Source organism: Podarcis vaucheri (genome assembly GCF_965113315.1).
Source record: "Podarcis vaucheri genome assembly, chromosome: Z".
Lineage (NCBI taxonomy): Eukaryota > Metazoa > Chordata > Lepidosauria > Squamata > Lacertidae > Podarcis > Podarcis vaucheri.
The window spans coordinates 39,801,637-39,827,973 of record NC_138758.1 but is presented as its reverse complement, the minus strand read 5'-3'; the positions used below and the strand labels follow the sequence as shown (position 1 = coordinate 39,827,973).

Genomic DNA, 26,337 nt, shown 5'->3' with positions numbered 1-26,337 from the left:
ATGAGTCTCAAAGCGGCTAACATTCTCCTTTCCCTTCCTCCCCCACAACAAACACTCTGTGAGGTGAGTGGGGCTGAGAAACTTCAGAGAAGTGTGACTGGCCCAAGGTCACCCCGCAGCTGCATGTGGAGGAGCAGAGAATCGAACCCGGTTCACCAGATTACGAGTCCACCGCTCTTAACCACTGCACCACACTGGCTTTCTGACATTAGGCAGTGTCAGAGCCAATGAGAGGCAGAGCCACATCCTAATCGGTTATAAGAAAGAAGGCAATCAGTTTGGGGTTGGCTGAGGGGAAACTGAGGTTGGTGGTGCGGTGCCCCCTTTACTCCTATGGACCAGCTTCCACTGCCAGACCCTTCCAATTAACTTTATGATGATCAGCCACAAAGGGTTATTCTCAGAAGCCGGCAGAACAGCTTATTAGGAAGCTTGCAGTGGGGAGTGACCCAAGAAGGGCAGCACGCCAGCTCCTACCACAGAGGCTCCCCCAGTCCCCTTCCCACAAAGAGTTGCCTGTCCTTTAAAAGTGGGAGTCAGAAGTCAGGAGTCCTCGGACACCGAGGCTATTTCCCAAGCCTTTCCAAGGTTAATTTTATTGAGAGCTGAAGGATAGCTTTGATGAAGTCTCTCTCCCCCCACTGCAACTTTAGTTAAATGGAGACATTGCAAACAATAATTCAACTTCCTTGTCTCTCATAACAGTTATGAATTTTTCCATTCATTACATAAAGGTAAAGGTAAAGGGACCCCTGACCGTTAGGTCCAGTCGTGGCCGACTCTGGGATGCAGTGTTTGTCATGTGGCCAGCATGACTAAGCCGCTTCTGGCGAACCAGAGCAGTGCACGGAAACACTGTTTACCTTCCTACCGGAGCGGTACCTATTTATCTACTTGCACTTTGACGTGCTTTCGAACTGCTAGGTTGGCAGGAGATTCATTACATACAAAGGTTTATATATCAACATCTAAAATAATCTGGGTTTGTTTGTTTGTTTTTTGCTTTTGCAATTAAAATAAAATGGGATTTGGACCTGAGCTCCAGCCCTCAATGTTCTTAAGCATTTCAAAATGAAAACTTTCTGCCCTTTCAAAGAAACAAAGCCCTGGTCTGAACAAGACCAGAGCCATTCAGCCTGTGATGCCAAGACTTTTGAAAAGTTGGGCCACACTAAACATTTTGCACATAGGCTGGTTTGGGATGAGGACTTTGAACATGTCTGTTTCCTCAAAGCCATTTCCACCCTCCTGGTTTTGGCTCTGTGCCCACATTCCTAGCAGCCTGTTGAACCCCAGGGCTCTGGAAGCTGTCCTGGGGTCAAGCTGTCCTGCCCTGAGTTTAGTCATTGGCCCAGCAAGGGCTCCGCCATTGTAGCTGCCTCAGCCATGGGGGGACGAGCCGTTAATGGCAGGTCTCATTATTAGGCCAATGGGGAGCTTTCGGCAGGGTGGCGGTGAATAATGGTCGACCTCGACACCGTTGCTCCCTCCCGCCGGTTCTGGAGCTGTCGCTGTCAATCAGAGCACCTGCCAAAGGCTGCAGGGCAGGGGCGGCGCAGCTTTTGTCAAGGAACGGGGAACGGTCAGGCTGATCATCCGCCAAGGCCATTTGGCATGTGTTGGCCACATTCGCACCATGCCTTCAAAGCACTATGACGCCACTTTAAACAGTCATGGCTTCCCACAAAGAATTAGGGGAAATGGGGTTTGTTAAGGATACTGCAAGTTGTTAGGAGACCCCTGTTCTCTTCACAAAGCTATAATTCCCAGAGTGGTTAACAATCAACCCTTCTTCCCAGGGAGCTCTCCCGGGCCGTTCATGGTGATGGAACAGACAGGAATTCAACAAGTGAAGCTTTGTCACAATATTTAATAAACAAGGTTCAGGATTTTATTTTATTTTTAATAATAAATCCCAGGCTGCATCTGTACTGGATTTTAAATGGTTTTTAATGACAAAATTGATTTGTTTTTAAATATGTAATCTATATCTATAATTGCTGGTGTTTTTAATGTTAGATTGCTCTGAGATGTTTTGTAGGAAGTGATCCATAAATGGAATGAGATGAAATGAACAAATGATGGGGAGGGGGAAAGTATTTTTAAAGGGAAAAAATTAGGCTGCCATACTGGTCGCTTGCAATGTAACGGAAACAAAATCTATAATAAAGTATGTTATGATATGATGATAAGATATGAAATATTATATTCACACACACACATATGTACAATAATTTACAGATAACCAAATGTCAAAAGCACATCAAGCAGTAACTTGCAATCATGTCACTTCAATGCAAGCAGTGGCTGCACCCGTTGAATACCAGCCTGATTTGCTGCTTTTGAAGACACAGTAGTGCCATATAAAGCCACCTATATTTTACTTTGTCTTTGAGAAGTTGGAATTATCCCCCTGCTCCCCCATCTTGGGGGCGGGGGACAAGCAAGCAAAGCAAATTTCAGGGAATAGAGATTCTTGTTGAATATTTAACAAATTTGCTTTGTGTTGATTTCAGACCATTGGCCCATCTAGCCCAGCAATGCATTCTCTGACTGGCAGAGGTGCTTTGGGCAGAAAATGACTCTTTTCAAAGGACTCTTAAGATTCTTTTTTTACCAGAGGAGGCATGTGGGGTGTGCATGAATGTAGAAAACTGCCTTGTACATAGTCAGACCATCCGTCTTCTTTAGCTTAGCACTGCATGGTAGCAGCTTTTCAGGGTTTCAGGCAGGGAGCCTTCCTAGCCCTACCTGGGGATGCCCTGGATTGAACCCAGAACCTCCTGCATGCAACCCATTTGCTCTATCGCAGCCAGCAGATTTCCAAAGAGCTTGGACTCTACCTGTCTTCAAGCCTACCATCTTTTCTGTGCTCTGTTTCTGTGCTCAGTCAATAACACCTTTTTGGGATGGTGTGGGGAGCACCTCTGCCATGATCAGAAAGAAATACGGTAATACTTTTAAAAGTAAGAAGCCAAGATCCCCTGCCACGCAGCATCATTTCCATGCTAGAAAGTAACATAATCAGCCTAAGACCTTGGTAGCAAACTTCAAGGCACAGGAGCAGGACCTGTTTTTAAAAAAAACAGGTTGTCAACCCTGTGGCCCAGGGTCCTAATGGCAAAGCAACTTGAAGTCCGAACCCCCACTGCTCTCTCTTCTTAGGATCAATGAGAATGAAAGAAATACTATGGGCTGCATCCAACATTAGTCCGACTCAGACTAGACCCATTGGAATGAATGGAGATGACTAATGCAGGTCCATTGATTTCAATGGGTCTGAGTACAAGTTATGTGGATACAAACCTGATAGGTGGAGCGAAGCAGATGAGAGAAAGCTGGGGTGGGCAGAACACAGATAAACCTGGAAGCTTGTCGGCAGAGGCTGACTAAAACTAGCAGGTCTTGTGGGGAGGGAGCATGGCAAAATCTGAAGTGTCGTGGAACCAAACTTCACAACAGACTTATGGACACTTTAGATTGGGGGTGTTTTTGCTATATAGTGCGTTTATGGTGGATTCATGTTGGACCATCAATGCATCATTCCACTTTATCAGTAGTTCTGCAGTGCTCTGCCAATGTTACTGTAAGGTAAAAAGGTAAAGGACCCCTGGACAGTTAAGTCCAGTCAAAGGCGACTCTGGGCTTGCGGCGCTCATCTTGCTTTCAGGCCAAGGGAGCTAGCATTTTTCCACAGACAGCTTTCCGGGTCATATGACCAGCATGACTAAACCACTTCTGGTGCAACGGAACACCAAGGCGGAAACCAGAGCACATGAAAAGGCTGTTTACCTTCCCGCCTATTTATCTACTTGCACTGGGGTGCTTTCAAACTGCTAGGTTGGCAGGAGCTGGGACAGAGCAATGGGAGCTCAGTCCGTCACGGGGATTCGAACCACCAACCTTCAGATCGGCAAGTCCAAGAGGCTGACTGGTTTAGACCACAGCGCCACCCGCGTCCCTAATGTCACTGTATTGCATTACTGTCACTTGCAAGGCAACTCTTGCTCCGTGGTACAGCAAAAGCAGAATGAAAAAATACAAGCCAGAACATTTGTTGTGTGAAGAGTTACAGGATTTCAGCAGGATGTTAACAGGACGTACGCCGAATGGAAACGAAGCAGGTTGCCCACCCTGAAACTTTTGCAGGAGCAAGCAATTTCAAAAGTGGGATCGCAAATCATCATGAATGCGCAGTGAAAAGGATGTCTGGAAGGGCTCTTAGGACTCTTATTACATTTGAATGTTCAGCAGTCCTCAGCAGAGCTGGCCCCAGATATGGTGCGGCCTGAGGCAAAGGACAATATGGTACCCACCCTCTCCCTCTCCCATTTTCATATGGTGACTCTACTGAGAGCTGACTCATTGCTGGCATCAGGATAGCAATAGCAGAATCCCCCAGCCCACACGAGGGCTGCTGACACAGGGCACTCCAGCTCCTCAAGGAGCTGCTGCTGCTGCTGCTGCTGCTGCTGCTACCCCCTCAACTTCTGCCACCTGAGGCAGTTGCCTCCCTATACCCAATGATCTTGCTGGCCCTGGCCCTTGAATACGTAAACAGAGGTAGTTTACGTATGTAATGGTTCTTAAATCGTGAAGGAATGAATCCCAGAGAATCCACTAGTGCTCTATGGGAATGCCCCTCTGTGCAGACCCCCACCCACCCAAAACACCTGGAGTGGTGTGTACATATGTGTGTTTGTAGGCCTTCCCAGGAGCCTGTTGGCTCAAGAACACCCCTCCTCCTGTTCACGCTTCCAGGTATATGATTTAATGAAAGGCACAATAAGAAGTGAGACAATTAGAATTTCTGCCTCATTATCATGGTAATCTTATCTGTGGGATAATGAGGTATTAATGGAGATTTAATGTGCCTCTCATAACACAATCCCTTGGAGAAAACACATAAGGAAATTGCTGTAAATCCACTTAATGATGGAAAGGTCCCCAAACGCCATCTTCCAGGGGATGAAAAATGCCGGCAGCGAGCGAATGAGATTCAAGGTCAATCACACGGCAGGGACTTTACAGCAGGAGTGGAGGCAGTGGGGAGAGCTGCCATGGCGGAGGAGATTGGCACGACTCAGGCCCGGCATTTTGCAAAATGCTTTGCCAGGTGCAGTAAGGTCAGCTGCCCGGGATTGGCTGAAATGACAAATCATACACCACACACACACACACAGCCCCAGCAGTTTTGAACAACTAAAAATAAGGAAAATACTCAGTATGGAGCTCTTTCACAGATCACCAGTGAATGTAGAAACATTGGAGGCTGAACTGGCAAACTGATCAGGAATGAGACCTTAGGATTGTAGTCAATAGCTTGATGAAACTGTTGACCCAGCGTGCAGCAACTGTGAAAAAGGCAAACTCCATGCTATAATAATGCCTTAAGATGTCTTCTGAATGTCAGGTAGTTGTTTATCGCTTTGACATCTGATGGGAGGGCGTTCCACAGGGTGGGCGCCACTACCAAGAAGGCCCTCTGCCTGGTTCCCTGTAGCTTTCCTTCTCGCAACGAGAGAACCACCAGAAGGCCCTCAGCAGTGGACCTCAGCGTCCGGTCAGAACAATGGGGGTGGAGACGCTCCTTCAGGTATACTGGGCTGAGGCTGTTTAGACACCATTAGAAGAGGACTTGAAGATATAGCTGCCAATATCATAATGTTGATACACAGTGGTACCTCGGGTTATAGACGCTTCAGGTTACAGACTCCGCTAACCCAGAAATAGTACCATGGGTTAAGAACTTTGCTTCAGGATGAACAGAAATCGCGTGGTGGTGGTGCGGCGGCAGCAGGAGGCCCCATTAGCTAAAGTGGTACCTCAGGTTAAGAACAGTTTCAGGTTAAGAACGGACCTCAAGAACGAATTAAGTTCTTAACCCAAGGTACCACTGTATACAACTGCAAAACTGCATTTGGAATACTGTGTATTCTGCCTGCCTCACTCCAAAAGGATCTTGCAGAGTTGGGAAAGGTTCAGAAAAGGAAAACCAAAATGATCGGGGGTGGGGGGTGGAGAGTGGCTCTCCTAGGAGGAAAAGTTGCAGAATTGGTGACTTTTTAGTTTAGCAAAGAAAATAAAAGAAAGAGGGGACATGATAGAAGTTCATACAATGATGCATAACATGGAGAAAGTGAATAGGATAAAATTTTATTCCTCCCTCTCATAATGCTAGAACTCAGGAACATCCAGTGTTGAAAGATTCAGACTTATTCAAGCAGGGCACAATTAAATTATGAAACTCAGACCCGCAGGAAGCAGTGACGTATAAGTAACTGACATCAGCAGGAACAGCTACCAATTTGGAAGGCCTTAAAAGCAGGTTGGACAAATTCATGGAGGATAACACTTTAAATGGCTACTAGCCACAATGACTATCCTCTGCCTCCTCTATGCTTCTGAATACTATTTGCAGGAGGGGAGATGTTCATGCGCTTGGTTCCAGCTTGTGGGCTTCCCATTAGGGACTCTGGCTGGCCCCTGTGAGAACAGGATGCTGGACTAGATGGGCCATTGGCCTAATCCAGCAGATTCTATTATGCTCTGTTAGACGATGAGCAATTAAATAGTCCCGAGGTGGTATGTGTGATGTTGTTGGGGCCAGTAATGGTGTTGTCTTTGCTGCCACATACACCCGGACAACACCATTACTGGCCCCAACAACATCACACATACCATCTCGGGACTATTCAATTGCTCATCGTCTAACATTGTGTATGCCATCAAATGCCAACAGTGTCCTTCAGCTCTCTATATTGGACAAACAGGCCAAACCTTATGCCAAAGAATAAACGGACATAAATCTGACATCAAGAATCACAAAACAGAGAAACCAGTAGGAGAACACTTCAATCTCCCAGGACATTCTATACAAGATCTCAAAGTAGCTGTTTTACTACAAAGGAATTTCAGAAATAGACTGGAAAGAGAAGCTGCTGAATTGCAACTCATTACCAAACTTAAAACCATGGAGAGACCTGGTCTGAACAAAGACATTGGATTCTTATCTCATTATACATGACTAAGCCATTTCTCACCTTCTCACCCCTTGCCTTTTCCTGTAAGACCTATTACAGTCGTTAAGAGTCGTCAACAGGCTCATCTCAGCTATCTGCCAATCTCCCATTCCCACCACCCTTCTGAGTAATACCCCTCCCCACCTTCTCACTATATAGAAGGATCTGGCAACTTCTGTTTCAGTGTATCTGAAGAAGTGTGCATGCACACGAAAGCTCATACCAAGAACTAACTTAGTTGGTCTTTAAGGTGCTACTGGAAGGAATTTTTTATTTTGACTAAGGTCACAGAAGTCAAGCCATCATAACTAAATGGGGAGCCCTAGGGTAGTACAGAAACTTGGCCACTAGATGTCACTCAAGGCATGCACAGGTAATATGCCCAGGTCTTTGCCAAAGATGGGGCTTTCAGAAAAACACCTCCCTTTTCTCTTGTAGTCCAGCCCAAGTTTCGATAATGCTGGAGCCCTGAGATCGTGGAAAGAGTCCCACAGCAGTGTCAGCAGCTGAGGTATGTGTGTTGTAGAGAGGAGGAAGAGGTGTGTGAGAGTGTTCAGGGAACACAACCCCAAGAGAGGGAGGGTGCCTCCAGATTACTGTATATGCTTATCAAGTGTTTGCAGGTAAATTAAATAACATTAGCCATTTAAATGAGCATTTAGTCTGATTTGTCTGTGGGAAGGTTAGATGATGCTGAATCAAAGCAAGGGTCCCACACTTTACTATGCATTTTCCAATCAGGTAGGTAGCCGTGTTGGTTCGACGCAGTTGAAATATATATAAAAAAATTAAAATGTCCAGTAGCACCTTAGAGACTTAGTTGGTCTCTAGGGTGCTACTGGACAATTTTATTATTATATTATATATTTTGCAATCACTTCTTCCTTATTGTAGAAAGTCAAATCTTTGCCGAGAAAGAGAAGTGGGTCGTGCAAGACTTCTTGCACAATCTGGAGTTTGCAGTGCCAGTATGCAATTGAATCTCAGCTGGAAATATAGAGTCTGCAAGTGACTGGAGAAGGGGGAAATCCCCCAAGAGGCAGCTGCTTTCCTAAGCTGATCTGCAGGAATTGAGGAGGGGAAACTGTATGCATTGCAAGCATGTGGGTGTGAGACTACTCCCACCCACTTCTGGCCAAGGGTGAATCTGGCTCTTGTGCAAAGAAGTTAAATATTGCTCCCTCCCCCTGCCTTAGGGACAGACATGTGACATTTTATACAGATGTAATATTCTAATGACCAAACAGAGCCACTGAGGAAAAGTGAGGTATCTGTGAGGTCTGTAGAAGGCAAATACAGTGGTACCTCAGATTACAGACTCTGCTAACCCAGAAATAGTACCTTGGGTTAAGAACTTTGCTTCCGGATGAGAACAGAAATTGTGCGGCGGCAGTGTGGCGGCAGTGGGAGGTCCCATTAGCTAAAATGGTACCTCAGGTTAAGAACAGTTTCAGGTTAAGAACGGACCTCCAGATCGAATTAAGTTCTTATCCGGAGGTACCACTGTAGTTCTTTAAAATAAAAAGGACACCCCCCCAAACAAAGCAGCCCAATAAGAACTGAGCATGCTCAGTAGCAATAGAATGTTGAGTGACAGCTGGAAAAGAAAAGTAGTAAACCAGAGCCTATGGAACAGAATGGCATGCTGGAAAGAGAGGTGCCTGGCTGAACAGAAACAGATATTGAGGATACGCTGCAACATTTTCTTACCAGTACCATGGCAGACAAACACACAGATTCTGACTCTACTGTTGGATTCTCCTCTGCGTGGTACCACTCATAAAGCAGGCCGCTGACAAGGATGACGACTTAAGCAGGCATACATACTCATCTTCAAATATTTGGTGAGAGCAAGCTCTCTTTATTTTTCCATTGTAAGGGCTAGAAACTTGATTTTTTTATTTGTAAAGGTTTTTGGTATGTTAATTCTGTGCCAGATACCAGTGATTTAACTGCACAGCCTCCCTGAGGGCTCTTGTGGAATGCACCAAACATTTTGCTTTCTGAGCAACAGTTGCAGTCACCATTCCAAAAACTAGGTTGGATCAAATTCAAATATGCCTATCTTTCTGTCCGTGCTGTAATAAAATAATACAAAGCCCTAATAACCCACCAAAAATATGCCTACAGTAGAAAATGCTGGTCGAACCTAATTAGTGCGGCAAAGGGGAAAAATCAGTCACTATTTTGGAAATTGGTTACCTCCGGCTCCCCCAAGGCTGTTTCCCTTCTATCCACACAAATTCCACCTGACCACTGGGTCTCCTATTTTCAAGCTATGTATGAGGATGTTGAATATCCCATTCAGGAACGTGAAATAGAGCAGCTGGCTAAATGGTTGGCAGTCTCAGAAACAGAAGTGAAATGTGCCGATTGAAAAAGACATCAATGCTTCTGTCTTTTAAGCCTTCATCGTTCATGCTTCTGGTTTTAAAGCGGAAACGAAACAGTGGCTCACCAGAAACTAACCCAACATACATTTATCCACAAGAGTTGAAGGACCCGTTAAGAATTTTGTTCCCAGAAAACAAGCTATGGGTGGCAATTGGGCCACCACACACAAAGCAACCCTACTCTCTGCCTCTGGGTGCAGTAAAGTGGGAAACTCTTGGTCCTCCTATTGTTAGATGCCAACTCCCATCAGTCCCAGTTGGTATGGCTAAGGATCAGGGATGATGGGAGTTGAAGTCAAACAGCATTGGAAGAGCAGCAGGTTCGTCAAACCTCTCCTATACTATCCAAAAAGAGAAAGGGGGAATCAAATAATGACAAAGACCTCTGCTTGAAAGCCTGGAGAGGCGCTGCTACTCAGTATACATGAAACTGAGAACCCCTTCGGTCCATCTAGCTCAGTATTGCCCACACTGACTGGAAGCAACCATATTGTTTTGGAGACAGGAGTCTCTCCAGCCCTACTTGGATGCCATTGGGGTTTGAACCTGGGAGCTTCTGCGTGCAAAATAGATGCCCTACCACTGAGAGACAACCCCTTGATTGTACAATCCATCACATTTTAACTTGTAAAACTCAAGAGGAAAACAACTCTTTAGCCCCTTCCCCCAACATGTGCAGCAACAAGTTTGATCAAACCCACAGGCAGAAGTGTTGTGGTGAGAGTGGCAAAGGCAGGGTCCGAGCTGAGCTTGCTATGTCAAAGAACACAGCTGTAAACTCTGGGGCCTGTTTGCATGTTCACTTGTGACCCTCCAGCTGTTGCTAGACTCTTGACTCCCATCATCCTTGGTTGATCCATCCTTGGCCATCCTTGCCTGGGGCCGATGGGAGTCCTAACATCTGGAAAATCACAGGCTCCCCAGGCTAAGGTTCCACTGGGGAAGGGGGAGTTATCATAGTCCATTTATAATTATGTAATGTACAAGCAAAACACACACAGAGTTACTTATTTTTCTCTCTGATTAGGAACACTTCCTCTCTTATATCCCTTTGAATCTATGTTTAAATTGTAAGCTCCTTAGGACGGGGACACGCCCTGTCACTGTAGAAAGATAGCACTATATAAGTAAAAATTGATCTGTGGAGTCCTGCTGTACAGGAAGCCAGCGAGCCAGCCTGGCCTTCATCCTGGATACTCCATTCCACCTCCCCCCAACCCCAATTCCCCATTTTCTTCTCTGCTTCCCCCCACCCCACATGTCCAAGATAGCCAGAGATTATGCCTAGTCCTCAACCAACTGCTTTTACACACACACAAAAGCAGCCCCACAATTTGTATAATAAACCCCTATATATTTGTTTTTCTTATTGAAAAAAGAGGAGTGTTATCCTAGATACAACCAGTTTAAAACTACAAACAGCAAAGAGAATGAGAAGCCAAAAGACACACAAAGATTTTCACCCAAATGCTTGATGTATGCTTTTAATACGAATAATCAAAATATATATTACAGATTCTGGTTTCGTAGGGGGAAAGTTCCATTTCGGGTTTGTACAGTATACACAGTATTTCCGAAGGAAAACAAAAACAAAACAAAACAAACGTAAGGTTATTGATGTTTCTTTCGCTTATATTTTAAATTCTCTTCAAGCAATCCCGCTTCCCCCTATAAAGCCTTAAACATCACCTCTTTTGTGCAACAGATGAATAACTCTAATGCCCTGTCCAAAATTAGAAAGAATGTGCTAATTATGATAAAGGCCATATGAATATCTTCCAGTTTTAGTATACCATTTGGTGAGCATTTACATTTTAATAAATACATTGCTCTTTCATGATTCAAGTTTGACCCCTTCAGTTGCTGCAAACTCTCCTCTGTGACTGGTGCATTCCGTCTCAACAAGACAAATGAATTCTTGTAAATAAAGATCATTAGAAAGTGCTTACCTTTATTCTCTCCACTCACCAAGTTTTTAAAAAGTTCTAACTAAACTGTTAAGGAAAAAATTTTTTTGACATGGAGCTTGTGGCAGCAGAAAAAATGCCTGGAGATTCCAGGATACTTTAACAAGTGGTCCCTTTTATTTTTATTATGATTTGACACAGTGCTAGTTTCTACGGGAAAGAGGATTCAAAAAGAAAAGGAAGCACACACAACCAAAATAATACCTCAAACCACCCTGCTGGAATTAGTCCAATTAGTAAAGGTTTGTTTGAAAATGCTTGGAACTCCTTTACAGTATTTACACATGGAGGTCTTCTCTCTTTGTTTTCCTGCAGCCTGATGGGCAGAGACCAGGCATCATACATTCATAAAGGTCCTCCTCTGTGAGCCATTTGGTTCTCAGCAGAGATGCTGGCTGGGTTGGGTTTACTTGCGCTCGTCTATCGTTTTAATGAACTCAACTGCCGCTGTGAACTGCATCCACCAGTAGGATTCTTCTCCAGTTAAACAGTTGGCGTAGAAACTGCTGATGTACTGGACAGTGGACAACAAGCAGGGCGGATTGGCCTGCAGAGAGGAGGAGATGTATGTCACGGTTGGAAGGCCTGTTGTCTCCAGAGGTCATTGGACTCCAACTCCTATCAGCCCTAGCCAGCATAATTTTTTTCCCACCATGGTGCCTATGTTATGGAATGCCCACCCTGCTGAAATATGAGAGGTCCCCATCTGCATGGGCATCCCGTCTGCTTTTGAAGGCACACCTGTTTACACAGGCAATTCCTTTGCTGTCTCAAACTGAGACTCCTGTTTTAATTACTGTGTTGTTCTAACAGTACTGTTTTGTTGCATATTTTAAGTAAGAGTTTTTATACTTGTAAGCTGCTTAGAAGCTTATTTTGGCATCAAGCAGTTAATCATCATCATATGATGGGAGCTCAAGTCCAACAACATATTGAGGGCACCATGCCAGCCCCCCCCCCTTTATAACAGCTTGGAAAGCAGGCAAAAATACCATTTACAAATACAACAGAACTCTGCCATCTGAAGAAGTAATGCGGAAGGTACCTGCCTTCTGAGGGGGAAGATGGTGGCGCTTGGTTCCTTGGCAGCAGCAGCAAAGTGCAGGTGGCCAGAAGGATCGGGGTGGGGTCCCCATGAACAAGGATACCTTAAGGGGCTAAGGCATTTAGCCCCCTTCCAACCACCCTACTACAGGGAGGAGGCAGTAGCTAGGGTACACCCTCCCCTTCAAAATGCAGGAAGATTCCCCACCCCAATTCTCTCCCTCCTCCACCTCCAATTTTATTCTGCTTGCAACCTAGATTATAATCTCATTTCTTCTCCACCACTCAAAAAAATAATGTGTAGGGTAGGATATTCTAGGAGGGAGGGAGGAACTGTGTCCCTCTCTCCCAGAAGATAATGTTGGCCAAAGGGGAAAGAAGGGGCACTGAAAGGGCTGATCACCGCCTCCCTGCGCCCCTTCTCTCTCCCTCTTAGAAAGAGAAAGAGAGATGGTTTGTCGGGGTTTAGCCCAGAGCCAAAGGATGGAGACGGACCACAAACCCGCAGTGCAGGAGGGGCAGGGTCTTCCAGAGAAAGACACTGAACACCCCCTAATTGAACCCTCTCATGAGAAAAGGGTACAGAGGAGTCACACCTCTAGCGTGGAAGAAGTCAAAGGACCTTAAGCCACACATGCCAGTTTGTGGCCCCTGCCAAGGCAGGATTAAGTGAAGCAGCAGGTGGAGGCACTGTGCTTGTTGGAGACTCTTTTCACCAATGACACACACACACCCCTCCCAAGGCCTGGTCCAGCCACTGGATAACAGCTGCCACAGCAGTTGAACCAGCCAGAAGTAGGTAAGGCACAGCATACACGTAAAGCAGGCTCCCCAAACTCGGCCCTCCAGCTGTTTTGGAACTACAGCTCCCATCATCCCTGACCACTGGTCCTGTTAGCTAGGGATGATGGGAGTTGTAGTCCCAAAACAGCTGGACAGCAAAGTTTGGGGATGCCTGATGTAAAGCATCCCCCACAACCAAGAATAACAGGAACAGTAGTTTGCGCTGGGAATTGTAAGGTTTTTTTGGGGTAGCTTTAAAAGTTGAGATTCCTGCATTGCAGAGGGTTGGACTAGATGACTCTTGAGAGTCCCTTCCAAAAATACAATTCTATTATTATAGCCATCTGGACTGGACTGGAGACTAGCCAAAAACAGTATATCCTGCTCCATACCTACTGGATATTTTCTTCTAAGGAGCACCCAATAGCTCCCATGACCTGTGTATGGTTCTTGGGTGTGGAAAGCCATCTCTCTTGTGCACAGACCTGCACCTTGCAGTTGGGAGAACAAGTGTCCCTTTTTGTCACAGGCTTGAAGCCTAGCCCACAGGTGCAGCAAAATGGCAGATGGGAGAGAGGGGCAGGAGGATGGACTGTGTTACTCGCAGCCATGTCTCTTGAATACTCCCAAGTGCAAACAAAGAGCAGAGCAGGCAGGAACCAGGCTGGTTCACTTTAAAAAAATTACGACACCTGCAGAGAATGTTTCATGTAGGGAAATACTAAAAAGCAGTCTGCAGTCTGAGTTGTTTTATGAGCGAGAGAGGCCCAAGGCTCTTGTGTGGGGACATCACCCTTACCTTTATGAGAACAAAGACAAGAACAGGGACAAAGTCGTCTGCCCCAGGAACAGAATCTTCGTTTGCCAGGCTCAGCAGGTTCATGATTGTGGAGCACATCCGCAAGACACACTGCAGCTTGTCCCGGGGTGTCTTGTAGGCGCTGATGGTGCGGATCTCAGACTGTGCTGATGGCCATGGTGCTTCGCGGAGGTAGACCTGCAAGGAAAGGAGAAGACTTGCTTCTAGCCCAATACAGTGCAGTGTTTAGAAAAGGGAGGGTGAGACAATGTCTACATACAAACACGATTAACCCCTTGCATCCAGCAATGTGTACATATACTGCACATGGTAAACATGCAAGCTTATTAAAATACCTGTGATTGGTGTAGCATAACAGTTAAAAGGCCAAGCTATGAATCAGAAGGTCCCCAGTTCAAATCTCACCTTGGCTGTGAACTCACTAGGAGGCTTCAAACAAGGCACACTCGCTCACCCTTGGAGCCTCAGTCTGCAATTTGGGAAATTCTAACGCTGACCTATCTTGCTGGGTTGCTGGAAATATTACAACTAGAACCTGCGTGTGATGTGCTCCGAATGCTTGAGACCTCTACGCAAATGTTATGCAATATTATAACTAACACCTGCTACGTATTTTGAAAACTTTCCTGTTTGCTTTGTATTTGGATCGTAAACAAATTCTGCGTGATCATTCCTGAGATCCAGGAGCAAGTGTTCACCCACGGTTGGAAACAACCAGAGCCCCGTTTTGAATCAAGATAGCAGACTGAAACTTTCAAAACTGCACTAATTCTAACCACTGATCTTTTGGGTTTTTTGGTACAAAACAATGAAGATTTGTAAAGAGCCACCACACAAAAGGCAATGAAGCTTCCACATACTGCCAGATGAGAATGGGACATATGGACTTGTTGGGACTACTTATCCATTGAGCCTAAAAAGACTGGATGCACTTAGAAAAGCTAGAGCCACTAGACGGTTACTACTACTTCCAGACCTCACTGTGGTGAGGAGAAAAACTTGTACCAGCAAATATTAAGTGATGCAAACCCTTTCATGTACTTACCAATTCAGTCAGAACTAAGACTGAGTTAATGGGTGCTTTTCAGCCTAATCTGATCCCCAAGCCCAGAAAGGGAATGGCATTAAAGCTCACAAGCACACAGCACAGCCTCTAGCTTAGTACTGTCTACACTGACTGGCAGCAGTGGCTCTCCAGTGCTTCAGACAAGAAGTCTCTCTCAGCCCTTCCTGGAGATGCTAAGGATTGAACCTGGGACCTTCTGAATGCAAAGCAGATGCTCTGCCACTTAGCTACAACCACATGCCAAACTTTCAACCATACAGGACAATCACTTCCACACAATCAATCTGAATGTTTAGGGAGAAGAGTTATTCCTTCTCCCAACTCCAGCATATCCAAACTGGCTGTGTGTGTGTGTGTGTGTGTGTGTGTGTGCGCGTTCGCGCAAAATTCAACCCCCCACCCCCATACTACAGTGACACTCCACATCATGAACTGCCATCTTCAGTCATAAGTGGTACAGTTCAGCCAAAGTCTTACTCTCAGGTGCCATGCACCACCAAGGACTTACCTCAGGAATCTGGAGTGCTTTATGGTTCGCAGTCACCACTTTAGATAACCTCTGTATGTGATCGTAAAGAAGCCTAGAAACAAAGGGGGGAGGGGGGAGAACCAAACAATTTAAGTAATATAGATGGCACAATCTGGGATTCTGCATAGCGAGCACCGTTAGGTAGCAGGGGGCTTCCTTATGCAAACTTCAGTTCCTTGCAGCAGCACCCCTTACAAAAATCTGTCCTACAAAAGCATCTGGGCTGTCAACCCAATAACTTGTATGGCTTAAGCAACTAATTGTATTTAAATATAAAGCCTCAGTGAAAGTAACATTTTGAGGTTACTGAAGAAGGACACAAGAACTTGCAATTAAAAAACCAATCAGCTAGCTTCAGAGACAGATCAGAATATCCATGTTTATCCTGTCTTATTTTGGCACAGAAGAGACCAAGCAATGGCAAGGCTGCCACTTTTCCAGAATCTCAAGCCCTCATTTTCTCTCTTGTTGCCTCTAAGGACAGGCTATATATACAGGGGGGGGGAGGGAGAGGTAGATTGGGCCCAATACGGAAGGGGTGGGGAACCTCAGGCTTGAGGGCCCAGTGCAACCCTTCAGGCCTCTCAATCTGCCCTTGGAACTCTTCCCAAGCCACACCCCTTCTTCCCAAGCCACACCCTCCACTCACCCCGAGTGGTTTTGCCTGACTGAAATGTGTCCTTGAACTCTGATAATGCCTCTAAAATGGGTAAGTAAAAAAGAGTCTATTGTACAAAGGTAGGATTTACACCTATTGTTCTGCCCACTTGCTCCACCCACCACTTGCATGCAGCCTCGGAAAGGTTTCCCAGACTAAATGTGGCCCTCAGGCTGGCAAATGAAAGCCCTAACAAAACCCCCAAGTTCAGAACAAGTGTGCAAACTGAACACTCATTTCTTGCAAAGGAAGCAATGCACCAGAAGGGAACAGCATTAGGGTATTTGAAAAAGCTACAACCAGAAGCAAACTTGGGCCTGCACAGAAGTAGAGGAAGCCCACAAGGAAAGGTGGCTGTGGCTTGCCCTTTGCTGCCATTATTGCTCAAGCCTGAAGAAAAGCAACCACATCCCACTCACTGGTCACGCAGGATGTCTCCATCCTGGTTAGGGTAGAAGGCCAGTTTGAAGATGCGGTTCATGACGCTGCGCTCAATTGCTAGCTGGGCATCCTGGAGCTGCTCCTCGCTGGCGTTCTGCCAGATGACATCCTGGGCCATTACACCGTAGAGAAACTGGAGGAAGTCCTCAACTTGGGCAGTTTTGTCATCCGCTGCCGTCAGCTTCTGGAAATCTTTGGCAACAAAGCAAAAGGGAGGAAATCACAGGGCCGGGGAGGAAGAAGCACACCCTCTCTCCTCACACACAACGTAGGAATTGTTAGAAGCTGCTCCAAAATTACAATCCCCATGTGTTCTCCAGGAAAGCCATGACATCTGAACTTGGCCGTGCATGCGCATCACTATTCCCTTTGCAAAGAACCTGCACACGTTGCAAAGGAGAGCTGGCCAAGAGCACTTCCAAGGGAGAAATGTTTCACTGGATCTACACAAGAACCAAGACCAGCAATACGTACCACATGGGCCTGCTGCTTCCTATTCCATGACTGGTTCCTGCCTTCTCTGCCTACCTTAGAACGTCAAGCAGCTTGATGTCACAGAGTGGGACTAGAAGCCCCTTCTGTGGGATCATAGCAGCTCAACCAACTGGAAGTCAAGGTCTCCCCAATGGCAGACTAAAACTCCAATTACGAGTCTTCCCCTCACCCCTTTTATCTTAATACATCTTGGACCACTCACTAGGGTACAGCCAATGGCCCAACGTCACCCAGTAAATCTTTGAACCAAAGTGTGCCTGGCCCTACACTGCATACATCCCACTTCATCTCTTGTGCACAATGCCGGGAGTGGCTTACCTTGAATGAACGTCCTTATCTTTGACTCTTTGCTCTCCAGCAACAGCCGCACGCACACCGTGGTGAAGTATCGGTTTGCCACTTCTTTGTCTCGCAGGACTCTCTGCAACAGCCTTTCCAGATGGGCCTGGGTGGTCTGTAGACCCTGGCGGCACTGTGTCAAGTAGGCAATATAGGGAGCCCTTTTCCTGGGATTTGGAGGTGGGTGGGAAGAAAGAAAGGGGTTGTACAACTCAATGACATCTGGAAAGTGCAAGTTTGGGGGAGGTGCTCCAAGCTGTTTAGAGTGGCTTCAAAGCACCTGCCCCATGAAAAGTGACAGCATAATTCTATTCCCAAATTTATATGAGTGAGATGTAGACAAAATGCTGCCCTTGTTGACTTCCTGGGGGAATCTGACTGGCCACTGCTGTATTAGATGGGCCTGATCCAGCAGGGTTCTTCCTGTGTTCTTATGGAAGGTAAGGGATTTACCTGTAATCCTCAGCAATTGAGGCCAGCAGCTTGCGGCAGGTCCTGTTGTCAAAGCGGCCAACACAACGCATGGTCTCTTGAATCTGAGCCATCAGGTTCTTATCCTGAAGGTTGATGGCTTCAGCTAGCTGGACTTTTAGGAAGCATACAATTTCGTTGTCTGGTCAAGATGGTGGAAAGTGGGAGAAACTGAGTGAGTAAAGGAGCATTGTGGTAATACCCCCCCCCCCGAGTTGCTGCCATATTCCGGGGCACAAGAGATAAGACTATATTTTGCAACACTTTGCTTTCTCTCATACACTTCCTAGTCTTCGTTTCACACTAACACACACACGCTATATCAGCCTTCCCAAACCTGTTGCTGGATTAAAACTCCCATTATCTCCAACTGATCATGCTTGCTGGGGCTGATGGCAGTTGTAGTCCAAAATTTCTCAGGGGCACCAGGTTGGAGAAGAATGCTCTGCCTAGTTACCAGCAGGTGACTTGGTCATGGCTGCTGATGCAACATCTGGTTCAGTAATACCTAAAGGCCCACTATGGAAAACTCATGTTACCAACCCCTGTTCTAAGTGACAAACTGTGTGTCAAAGAAGTAAAATAAGTTTGACTTTGATAAGAGCTATATATCCAATGTTAGTCCTACTCAGAGCAGACACGCTGAAGTCAAAGGATTTTTGTTAGTTATGTCCTTACTGCTAGATAAGTGTTTAATAGTTATTGTATCTGTATTCATTTAAGAACCATTAAAATTTTGTTTTTTAAAAAATTATGTCCCTTTGTTTCAATGAGTCTACTCTGAGCAGGACTAGCATTAGAGAAGACTGGTTCATTGACCACAGTAAAGAGATTAACACTAAAATATAGCCCTAAGCATTGTATAACTTATACCCTGAGGCTTTATGCTGAAGGGTGGGTAAGGTATCCAATAAACAGAATAATTTTTCTCAAATTTTCCACTTTTCCTCCGGGGGGGACGAGGACAACACCACCCTGTCCCTGCTTCAAAATTTCCAGCAATTTTACACATTTCTGAGTGGTGTCATGTGTCAAGTGTGCCTCTTGCTTTAAGTGTGGTCGTAGCTATACTAGAAGTCTGAAAGTCAAAAGAGGTCTTTTACCTTCAGGGTCCGTATGATCCGGAAGGCCATTCCGCGTTGAGTGGGACAACATAGGGAAGGCCACAGAATCTGCTGAACAGAGGGCAAGCCGCAGTTTCTTCTTTGCATCTCTGGGAGGAAGGGACAGAGGGGGGGAGAGAAAATATTCATTTCTGCCTTGAATTTTCATATAAACACCAAAATTAATATATTTCATTTCAGTGGCTCCCAAAAAAAGAGTGGTGGTGGTGGACTCTAGCACCTCACGTGGAAATGCTTATTGTCTAATACGAATCTGCTCTCCTCCCTTTTCCAACAGGAAGGAAGTTTATACAGTGGTACCTCGGGTTACAAACACTTTGGGTTACAGACTCCGCTAACCCGGAAGTAGTACCTCAGGGGTTACAGTCTCCACAAACCCGGAAGTAGTACCTTGGGTTAAGAACTTTACCTCAGGATGAGAACAGAAATCACATGGCGGCAGCGGGAGGCCCCATTAGCTAAAGTGGTACCTCAGGTTAAGAATGGACCTCCGGAACGAATTAGGTTCGTAACCAGAGGTACCACTGTATTGTGAGCCATTTGTTGGAATCCATTTTTGTAAGGTCTAACCCCAAATCCCCTGGAAGAACACACCAGGAGAGGAGGATAGATGCCACAGGGCCTCTTCCATCCCCCAAAAGAGCAATTCAAGTCACTTGCCTTCATGGTGATGGAAGAGCATAGAAAACCAGTAGGCAGTTTCCACTCTCAAGTTACACACTGGAGAATTTCTAAGCAGAGCTTCCAAAAGCAGGGAATGTTATTCAGCATAGAGGTAAATGCCCGCCGTGTCTGCCTCAATACATCGAACAGCCTTAGTGTTTGAGCTCATTTATTAATATTCCTACATTTATACCTCACCTTTGCTTTGAGTAGAGTACGTGGTTCACCCTCCCATTTTATCCTCACAACCACCCTGTGGGATATGTATGGGCGAGAGTGTCTGCTGTTCCCCAAGGCTCGGCCATGGCAGAGCTGGAGGATTCGAACTGGTGTCTCTAAGTCCTGGTCCAACACTCTAACCGCCACACTAGAGGCAGAGGATTTCCACCAAACACAGAATCCTAGACAGTATTTGGATCTAACTTTCTTCCCAAAGTCCCTTTGTCTACTGCAGTGAACATATCTCTCTCTCTCTCTCTCTCTCTCACACACACACACACACACACACACACACACACAGTCAAGCTACCTGTAAGAGAAAGCCAAATCCTGTGGCTGGGCTGCTTGGCTGGCAGAATCCGGAAGGTCATCTGCGGATATGTTCTGCAAGTTGTCGTCCCGCACAGAGTCATGGATGCTCTCGCCATCTCCAATGGCATCTAAACCCAGCCCACCAAACGAGCATAGAAAAGTTAGTGTTCTCACATTAGCAGAGGTAGCAGCCATCCTCTTCCCCTCATTGCTTGAAAACCATGATGGCTGGGGGCAAGAACAGACTCTCACCTGCATTGTCATAGGTCACTACAGCCCCCTCATTGGGGCTGGTTCGCTTAATCGCATTCCTGTACTTGTCCAGGATGTCCTCCGCTGCCTGGGCCTGAGCGCTCAGTCTAGGGCCAGAGTCATCTAAAATGTCAAAGGGGGGAGGGGGAGAAGCAGCAAAGAATTAACATGGGGGTGGGGGTTGGTCTCGAGTAGGCAGTCTAAATACCAAAGGCATCATGTGGTGCATGAAGTCATGCAGCCACTACGGACATGACTGAATGTGAGAATACAGAGATGTGTCATTGGGGGTTTCTCCCAGCCGTTTTGCTTTCCACATTAAATCAAATGTGTGGGAAAGATGGCTGCAGAAACACAGGTTGTTTTTTTTAAAAATATATTTTTATTAAAGATTTTCTTGGTTTACAAAAGTACGCGCATTGTCTCTTTTTTCAGGTTGTAAAGTCTTTTCTACAGACCAGTTACATTTGATATGAGACATTAGTGTTGTATACCGTATAAGTTTGAGGAAGAAGACAGGGGTGGGATGGTGAAACTTACATGCCAAAACACAGATTTGAGGAAAGAACTTTTTTTTTAACTGGTTCAGAAGGTTTAGACTCCCGCTACAGACATTCAATGTGGTTATAACAATGAAATAACTTTTCTGGTTCAAACACACACTTTAAAACTCTTCATATTATCTGTGGTGTCCTGCTTATTAGTTTCCCCTGGTGTTTATTTTTAGATTATAAGCCAGCAGGTAGGGACTGTCTTGTGCTGATTGTATGTTGGCTGCTCTGGGAGCCTTTTTGGTTGAAAAGTGGGGTACATAAATAGAAAGATGCGAGTTGCAGTTCAACATTATCTGGACAGCCACAGGTTCCACACCCCTGGTTTAATACAAACCATCTGTGTGCAGAGAAACACAAAAACACACACGTATACAGCCTGAAGTGATGCAGTTCTACAGACTGGCCCCAAGATGAGTGTTCTCATGTAGTAAGTATAGGTAAATCCTATCTGAATCCCTAGACCAGGATTAAGAGTCCTTGAGATCTTCTTTATTTAAAGTCAACCATGTTATAAAATTCAGCAGCAACTACTAACCTTGAAGAGCGTTGTATCTATCAGGCACAAAGTCCTCTTTGTCCTTGTCCTGCTTCTCTTTTTTCCTAAATGGGATGGGAGCTGGGGATGTGGAGAAGGCGGAAGGCAGAATAATTTTAATTTGAAATAGGAACTTCTATGACAGCTCAGTTTGCACAAGATTATCCCAAAAAAACATTTCACCCCATGGTAATGAGAGAAAGGATCTGAGGAGTGAGAGGGAGAGAAATTCTGTGAACTGCCCAGAGACCACCAGGTATAGGACAGTATATAAATTCAATAAATAAAATTAAAATAAAAATACCACTGGTGCAAAAATCCCATGAGAGAGAGCTTCTTCTAGGCATGTTTTGAGTGATATTTCCACAACTCCAGGTGATAGGTAAACAGGTACATATATATATATAAAGTAACCCACCAGTCTTCCTGCAACAACACTTGAAGCTGAAACAAGGCATCAGCAGGCAAAGAAGCGAACAAGCTGTTTTCGGGGCAAGACAATCAGGTTTTTTTGTTTTGTTTTGTTGTTTTGTTTTGTTTTTTAACTAAAAGGAACTTTCAACAAAAGCCAACTGCCAGTATCTCTACAGCACAACAGAAATTGCTTAAAAAATGACTATATCCATTATGTTATAAAAAACCTTCAGAATTTAGTAGGTGCATAAGAAATAACACATAATTTACAGGTATCTAAGGGGCAGGAAGACTGAGTATGGTGGGATTTTATTTCATATAGTTCAGTTTAAGATATACAAGTATCTCTCCCTGTGCCATTTGAAAAAATATGATTGCCATTTAATATATTCAGGTTTTGCATGCCCTTCCTTTAGTTGGATATATCATTGGGTTTTTGGAATTGCTTATTTGCCTCTGTCAACCAGGCCTCTGTCAACCAGGCAGTAAAAACATTGCTCACATCAATAAGTCAGCACAGTTATTGCAACCCCCTACAACACATGTTATGTCGATGGAGAGGACTACCTCACCCAGCTAACTAATCAGTGAACTTACTATGCATGTACCTAACTGTTACTTTTTGTAACCAACAAGTCAATAATATGTACTCCATTTGTTGTTCTTGTTTTTATGATATGATTATGGTATTACTGCTGAAAATCATTTTTTATTTTTTTTAAAAAGAAAACTTGCCCAAGTCCAGCTTTTGAACAAATAACCAAAACTGATTTTTTGCTACCTATTTAGGGTGCTATGTTAGGACACTGGTCTTCAACCCACAGCTGAGTTGTGGCCACAGGAACTGCACTGCCACTAGACAAATGCACAGTAGAAGAAATAAGGCATTATACACATAACTTATCTAAGAAGTGAGATATAAAACCACACCTCTGGGCATAGCTGAAACAAAACGTTTCCTCCACCATGGTTTGTTCCGGTCAGATTTCTCATCGTCACTGTCTTTGCGATCCTCAACCTGTTTGGGGAGAGATGTGTTGAGTCAGGTCTAGACTTTAGTTGAAATCAATGGAACTTGAGTCACAAATATCTTTTCCTGTTGATTTTTCAGCAGAAAAGTTGAAATAACTACTAGATCCAACCTGCTGTTTTCATTCTGCCTTATCCGATTCTGTTGAATGTTAATAAATGTTAAACTCTGGCTGGAGGCTTGTAAGAAGCAGGATTTTTTTTAAAAAAAACCATAGGGTTTTAAAACCAAGTAATCAATTCAAACATGAATTGAATATTAGCATATTTAAATTCAATACTTGAAATCAGGGGGGACCTGGGACCCTCTAAGATGTCGCTGGACTTCCACCAGCCCCAGCAGCCAGCACGGCCAGTGGCCAGAGAAAATGGGAACTGTAATCCAACCATGGAGGGTCATGTAGCAGTAGCAGCCACCACTGAAACTCTGCCCTCTGCATGAATCACAGTCCATCCCTTTTGAATCATACAAAGAGGCTGTTGACACATGGACCTATATCTGATAAGAAGAACCTGTCTCTTTTGATCAACCGAGAGCACTAGAGCGTTCAGTTCTTTGCTCCGTGTGCAGGAGAGGGAGGGGGCATAGTGGACTCTTCTACCCCTTTATGCAGGACTAAAAGGGATGTTGGTGACTTTCCCCCCACTTGCTCAACCACAAAAGCTAATGGGTGTGTGGGGGACACTCCTCTGAGGTCAAGGGTGACTGACTGTTTAGCCTCTCACAGCCTCATCAGCTTTCCACAGGAGAAAACTGGCAGATTAAAAGACAGGGCAGTGTGGCCTCTATGCTACAAAATCAAAAACACTGAATTCTGTGACTTGTGTAAAAATTGCCAACCAGTTTCTGCCTGGTGCATTCTGCTTTGAGCTACTTATGAAAAGTAGAAAGGATCTATACAAGAGACTGAAATCCCATATTAGTCACACACTTTCAGACATATATTCATAAGGGCTAAAAGCCTGCTTCTTAAACCTTTGAAAGGACTAAAAGCTTAATAATAATAATAATAATAATAATAATAATAATAATAATAATTTATTATTTATACCCCACCCATCTGGCTGGGTTTCCCCAGCCACTTGGGCGCTTCCAACAAAGTATTAAAATACAGTGGTCTTGCTTCAACTTGCTTCAAAGGGGAAAGAAACCCTTGGGATTCTTAGGAATTCTGCAGCCAACACCACATTTTGTGGCTTTTCAGTACTCCCACCAAACTGTAATGTGTATGGAGTTAAGAACAAAGGGCTGTAAAATTAAGTTTGCGGGATCAGGCCAAGGCCCAACTAGTTCGGCATCTTGTTCTCCCAGGGGCCGAGCAGATGCAAGCTGGCTAGGAGTGCAACCGCACTTTGCCCACCTGGGATTCCCAGAAACTGGTATTCAGAGAAACCATGCCTCTGACAGTGGAGGCAAAACATAGCCATCATGGCTAGTAACTACTGATATCCTTGCCCTCCGTGAATTAAGCTAATCATCTTTTAAAGCCATCCAAATTGGGGGCCACCACTGCCTCCTGTGGAAGCAAGTTTCATAGTTTAACTATGCTCCAGTTCAAGGGAGTTCTAGCTTAAGAAAAAATTGAGGTAGCAACCAAGCTTACACATAATACACACAAAATGCTTTTAGATAGAGGTGAAACTTAATGCATTACTTAGCTATAAAGCCTTGATTCGAGAAAGCCATTGAGAGGCTTGGTTTGTCTTCTCTTACCTCTCCTCTGCAGGAATCTCTGCTAGGAGATGAGGAAGAAGACTGAGAGGCTGTCAGCAAAGGAGTTCCCCCTACACAGCCAAGCACAGAAAGCTCCCTCTCCTCGTTGCCGGCTCGCCTGTTCCAACCAGGGTCACTCATTGGCCTCCGGGCAGATGACACTATATCAGAGCTCCTGCTCCGCACGAGCCTCTCAGGATAGGAATACCGCTGCCTGAACACTTCGGAGTCAATGATTATAGCAGTGTGGGAGCTGAAATTGGGCAGCCTTGCCTCGTTGCCTCCTAGAGTCCCTTCCAGGATCGGGGGGTCTGGCGGGGGGTGTGAAGGTCTTGCATAGTGCACTTTGGGCCTCACCACTGCTGGAAAAAACACCAGCGTCAGACCAAGCAAAGCATTACACCAACCCTGTTCTTTCACATCCCTTTACAGTTACAGGTAACACATGGAAGTTTTGCAGCTATGGAAAGAGGACCAAATGCAGTAACACTACTGTTAACATGCATGTGGCCCACACGCTGCAGGATTACCTTCGTTGGAAGACAAGGGATCGAACATGGCAAGCAAGGATTCTGCATGAGACAAGGTAGAGGCCCCTTGGCTGGTTCCTAAAAGATGGAGAAGTGGGTTTAAGAAAGTACCAGGAGGATCTTCACTAACAGGCTGCATAGACCCTAAGAAGCCAGAGATATCACCTGAGGTCACCTACTCCAGTATGCCTACAGCACTCTGACATACAAAAGGATTTGCCTTTCACTATGGATACTTTAAGGGAAGCGGGTGGCAATGTGGTCTAAACCACTGAGCCTAGGGTTTACCGATCAGAAGGTCGGCAGTTCGAATCCCCGCGACAGGGTGAGCTCCCATTGCTTGGTCCCAGCTCCTGCCAACCTAGCAGTTTGAAACATGTCAAGCTGCAAGTAGATAAATAGGTACCGCTCCAGCGGCAAGGTGAACAGCGTTTCTGTGTGCTGCTCTGGTTTCACCAGAAGCAGCTTAGTCATGCTAGCCACATGACCCAGAAGCTGTACACCAGCTCCCTCGGCCAGTAAAGCGAGATGAGTGCCGTAACCCCAGAGTTCTTTGCGACTGGACTTAACTGTCAGGGGTCCTTTACCTTTACCTTTATGGATAATTTAAATCAATGTTACCAGACATTATTCATCTCTCAAGTACTTGGGAGAAGATGCAATCTTTTCCTCATTCCTGGTGGGGATAATCTTGCCAGATTCAATCATCACCTTCATTGGCTCCTGCTCTGAAAGCCCTAATGCAAGGATGGTCTATCAGCAGCCCTTGGCTGGGCTTCAAGAAGTCCTCCCTACAAGTAATCTGCTCAGACCTCTGGGTAAGAGTGACATGCCCCTCCTTTAAACTTGGCTTCTCCTCCCATGCCCACAACCTGAGTGGATATCACCCACCCTCAACAGAGAAATGCCACCATTACTCATCAGAGAATTTTGGGTTTCTACTTCAGCACATGGCACAAGGGA

At 45.3% G+C, this 26,337-nt stretch overlaps 1 protein-coding gene across 10 annotated transcripts in view; it reads right to left on the bottom strand.

The window, feature by feature from the left end:
- Positions 1-10,883: 10,883 nt before the first annotated feature.
- The window catches only part of GAPVD1 (GTPase activating protein and VPS9 domains 1), a 51,655-nt gene continuing 36,201 nt past the window's right edge, over positions 10,884-26,337 (bottom strand). For 7 of the 10 annotated variants that reach the window (XM_082207667.1, XM_082207663.1, XM_082207664.1 and 4 more), the window contains 13 exons: positions 25,375-25,452; positions 24,845-25,206; positions 23,032-23,119; positions 21,688-21,768; positions 20,599-20,721; positions 20,345-20,474; positions 19,132-19,241; positions 18,011-18,170; positions 17,537-17,724; positions 16,702-16,915; positions 15,604-15,676; positions 14,009-14,206; positions 10,884-11,929 (listed from right to left, as the gene is read on the bottom strand). In XM_082207667.1, coding sequence (XP_082063793.1) covers positions 11,789-11,929; positions 14,009-14,206; positions 15,604-15,676; positions 16,702-16,915; positions 17,537-17,724; positions 18,011-18,170; positions 19,132-19,241; positions 20,345-20,474; positions 20,599-20,721; positions 21,688-21,768; positions 23,032-23,119; positions 24,845-25,206; positions 25,375-25,452 — 1,946 coding nt within the window. In that variant the 3' untranslated portion in view covers positions 10,884-11,788. Of the gene's footprint in view, positions 11,930-14,008; positions 14,207-15,603; positions 15,677-16,701; positions 16,916-17,536; positions 17,725-18,010; positions 18,171-19,131; positions 19,242-20,344; positions 20,475-20,598; positions 20,722-21,687; positions 21,769-23,031; positions 23,120-24,844; positions 25,207-25,374; positions 25,453-26,337 lie in introns of those variants that run through there. The other 3 variants (XM_082207662.1, XM_082207666.1, XR_014215511.1) reach the window with 2 other exon arrangements.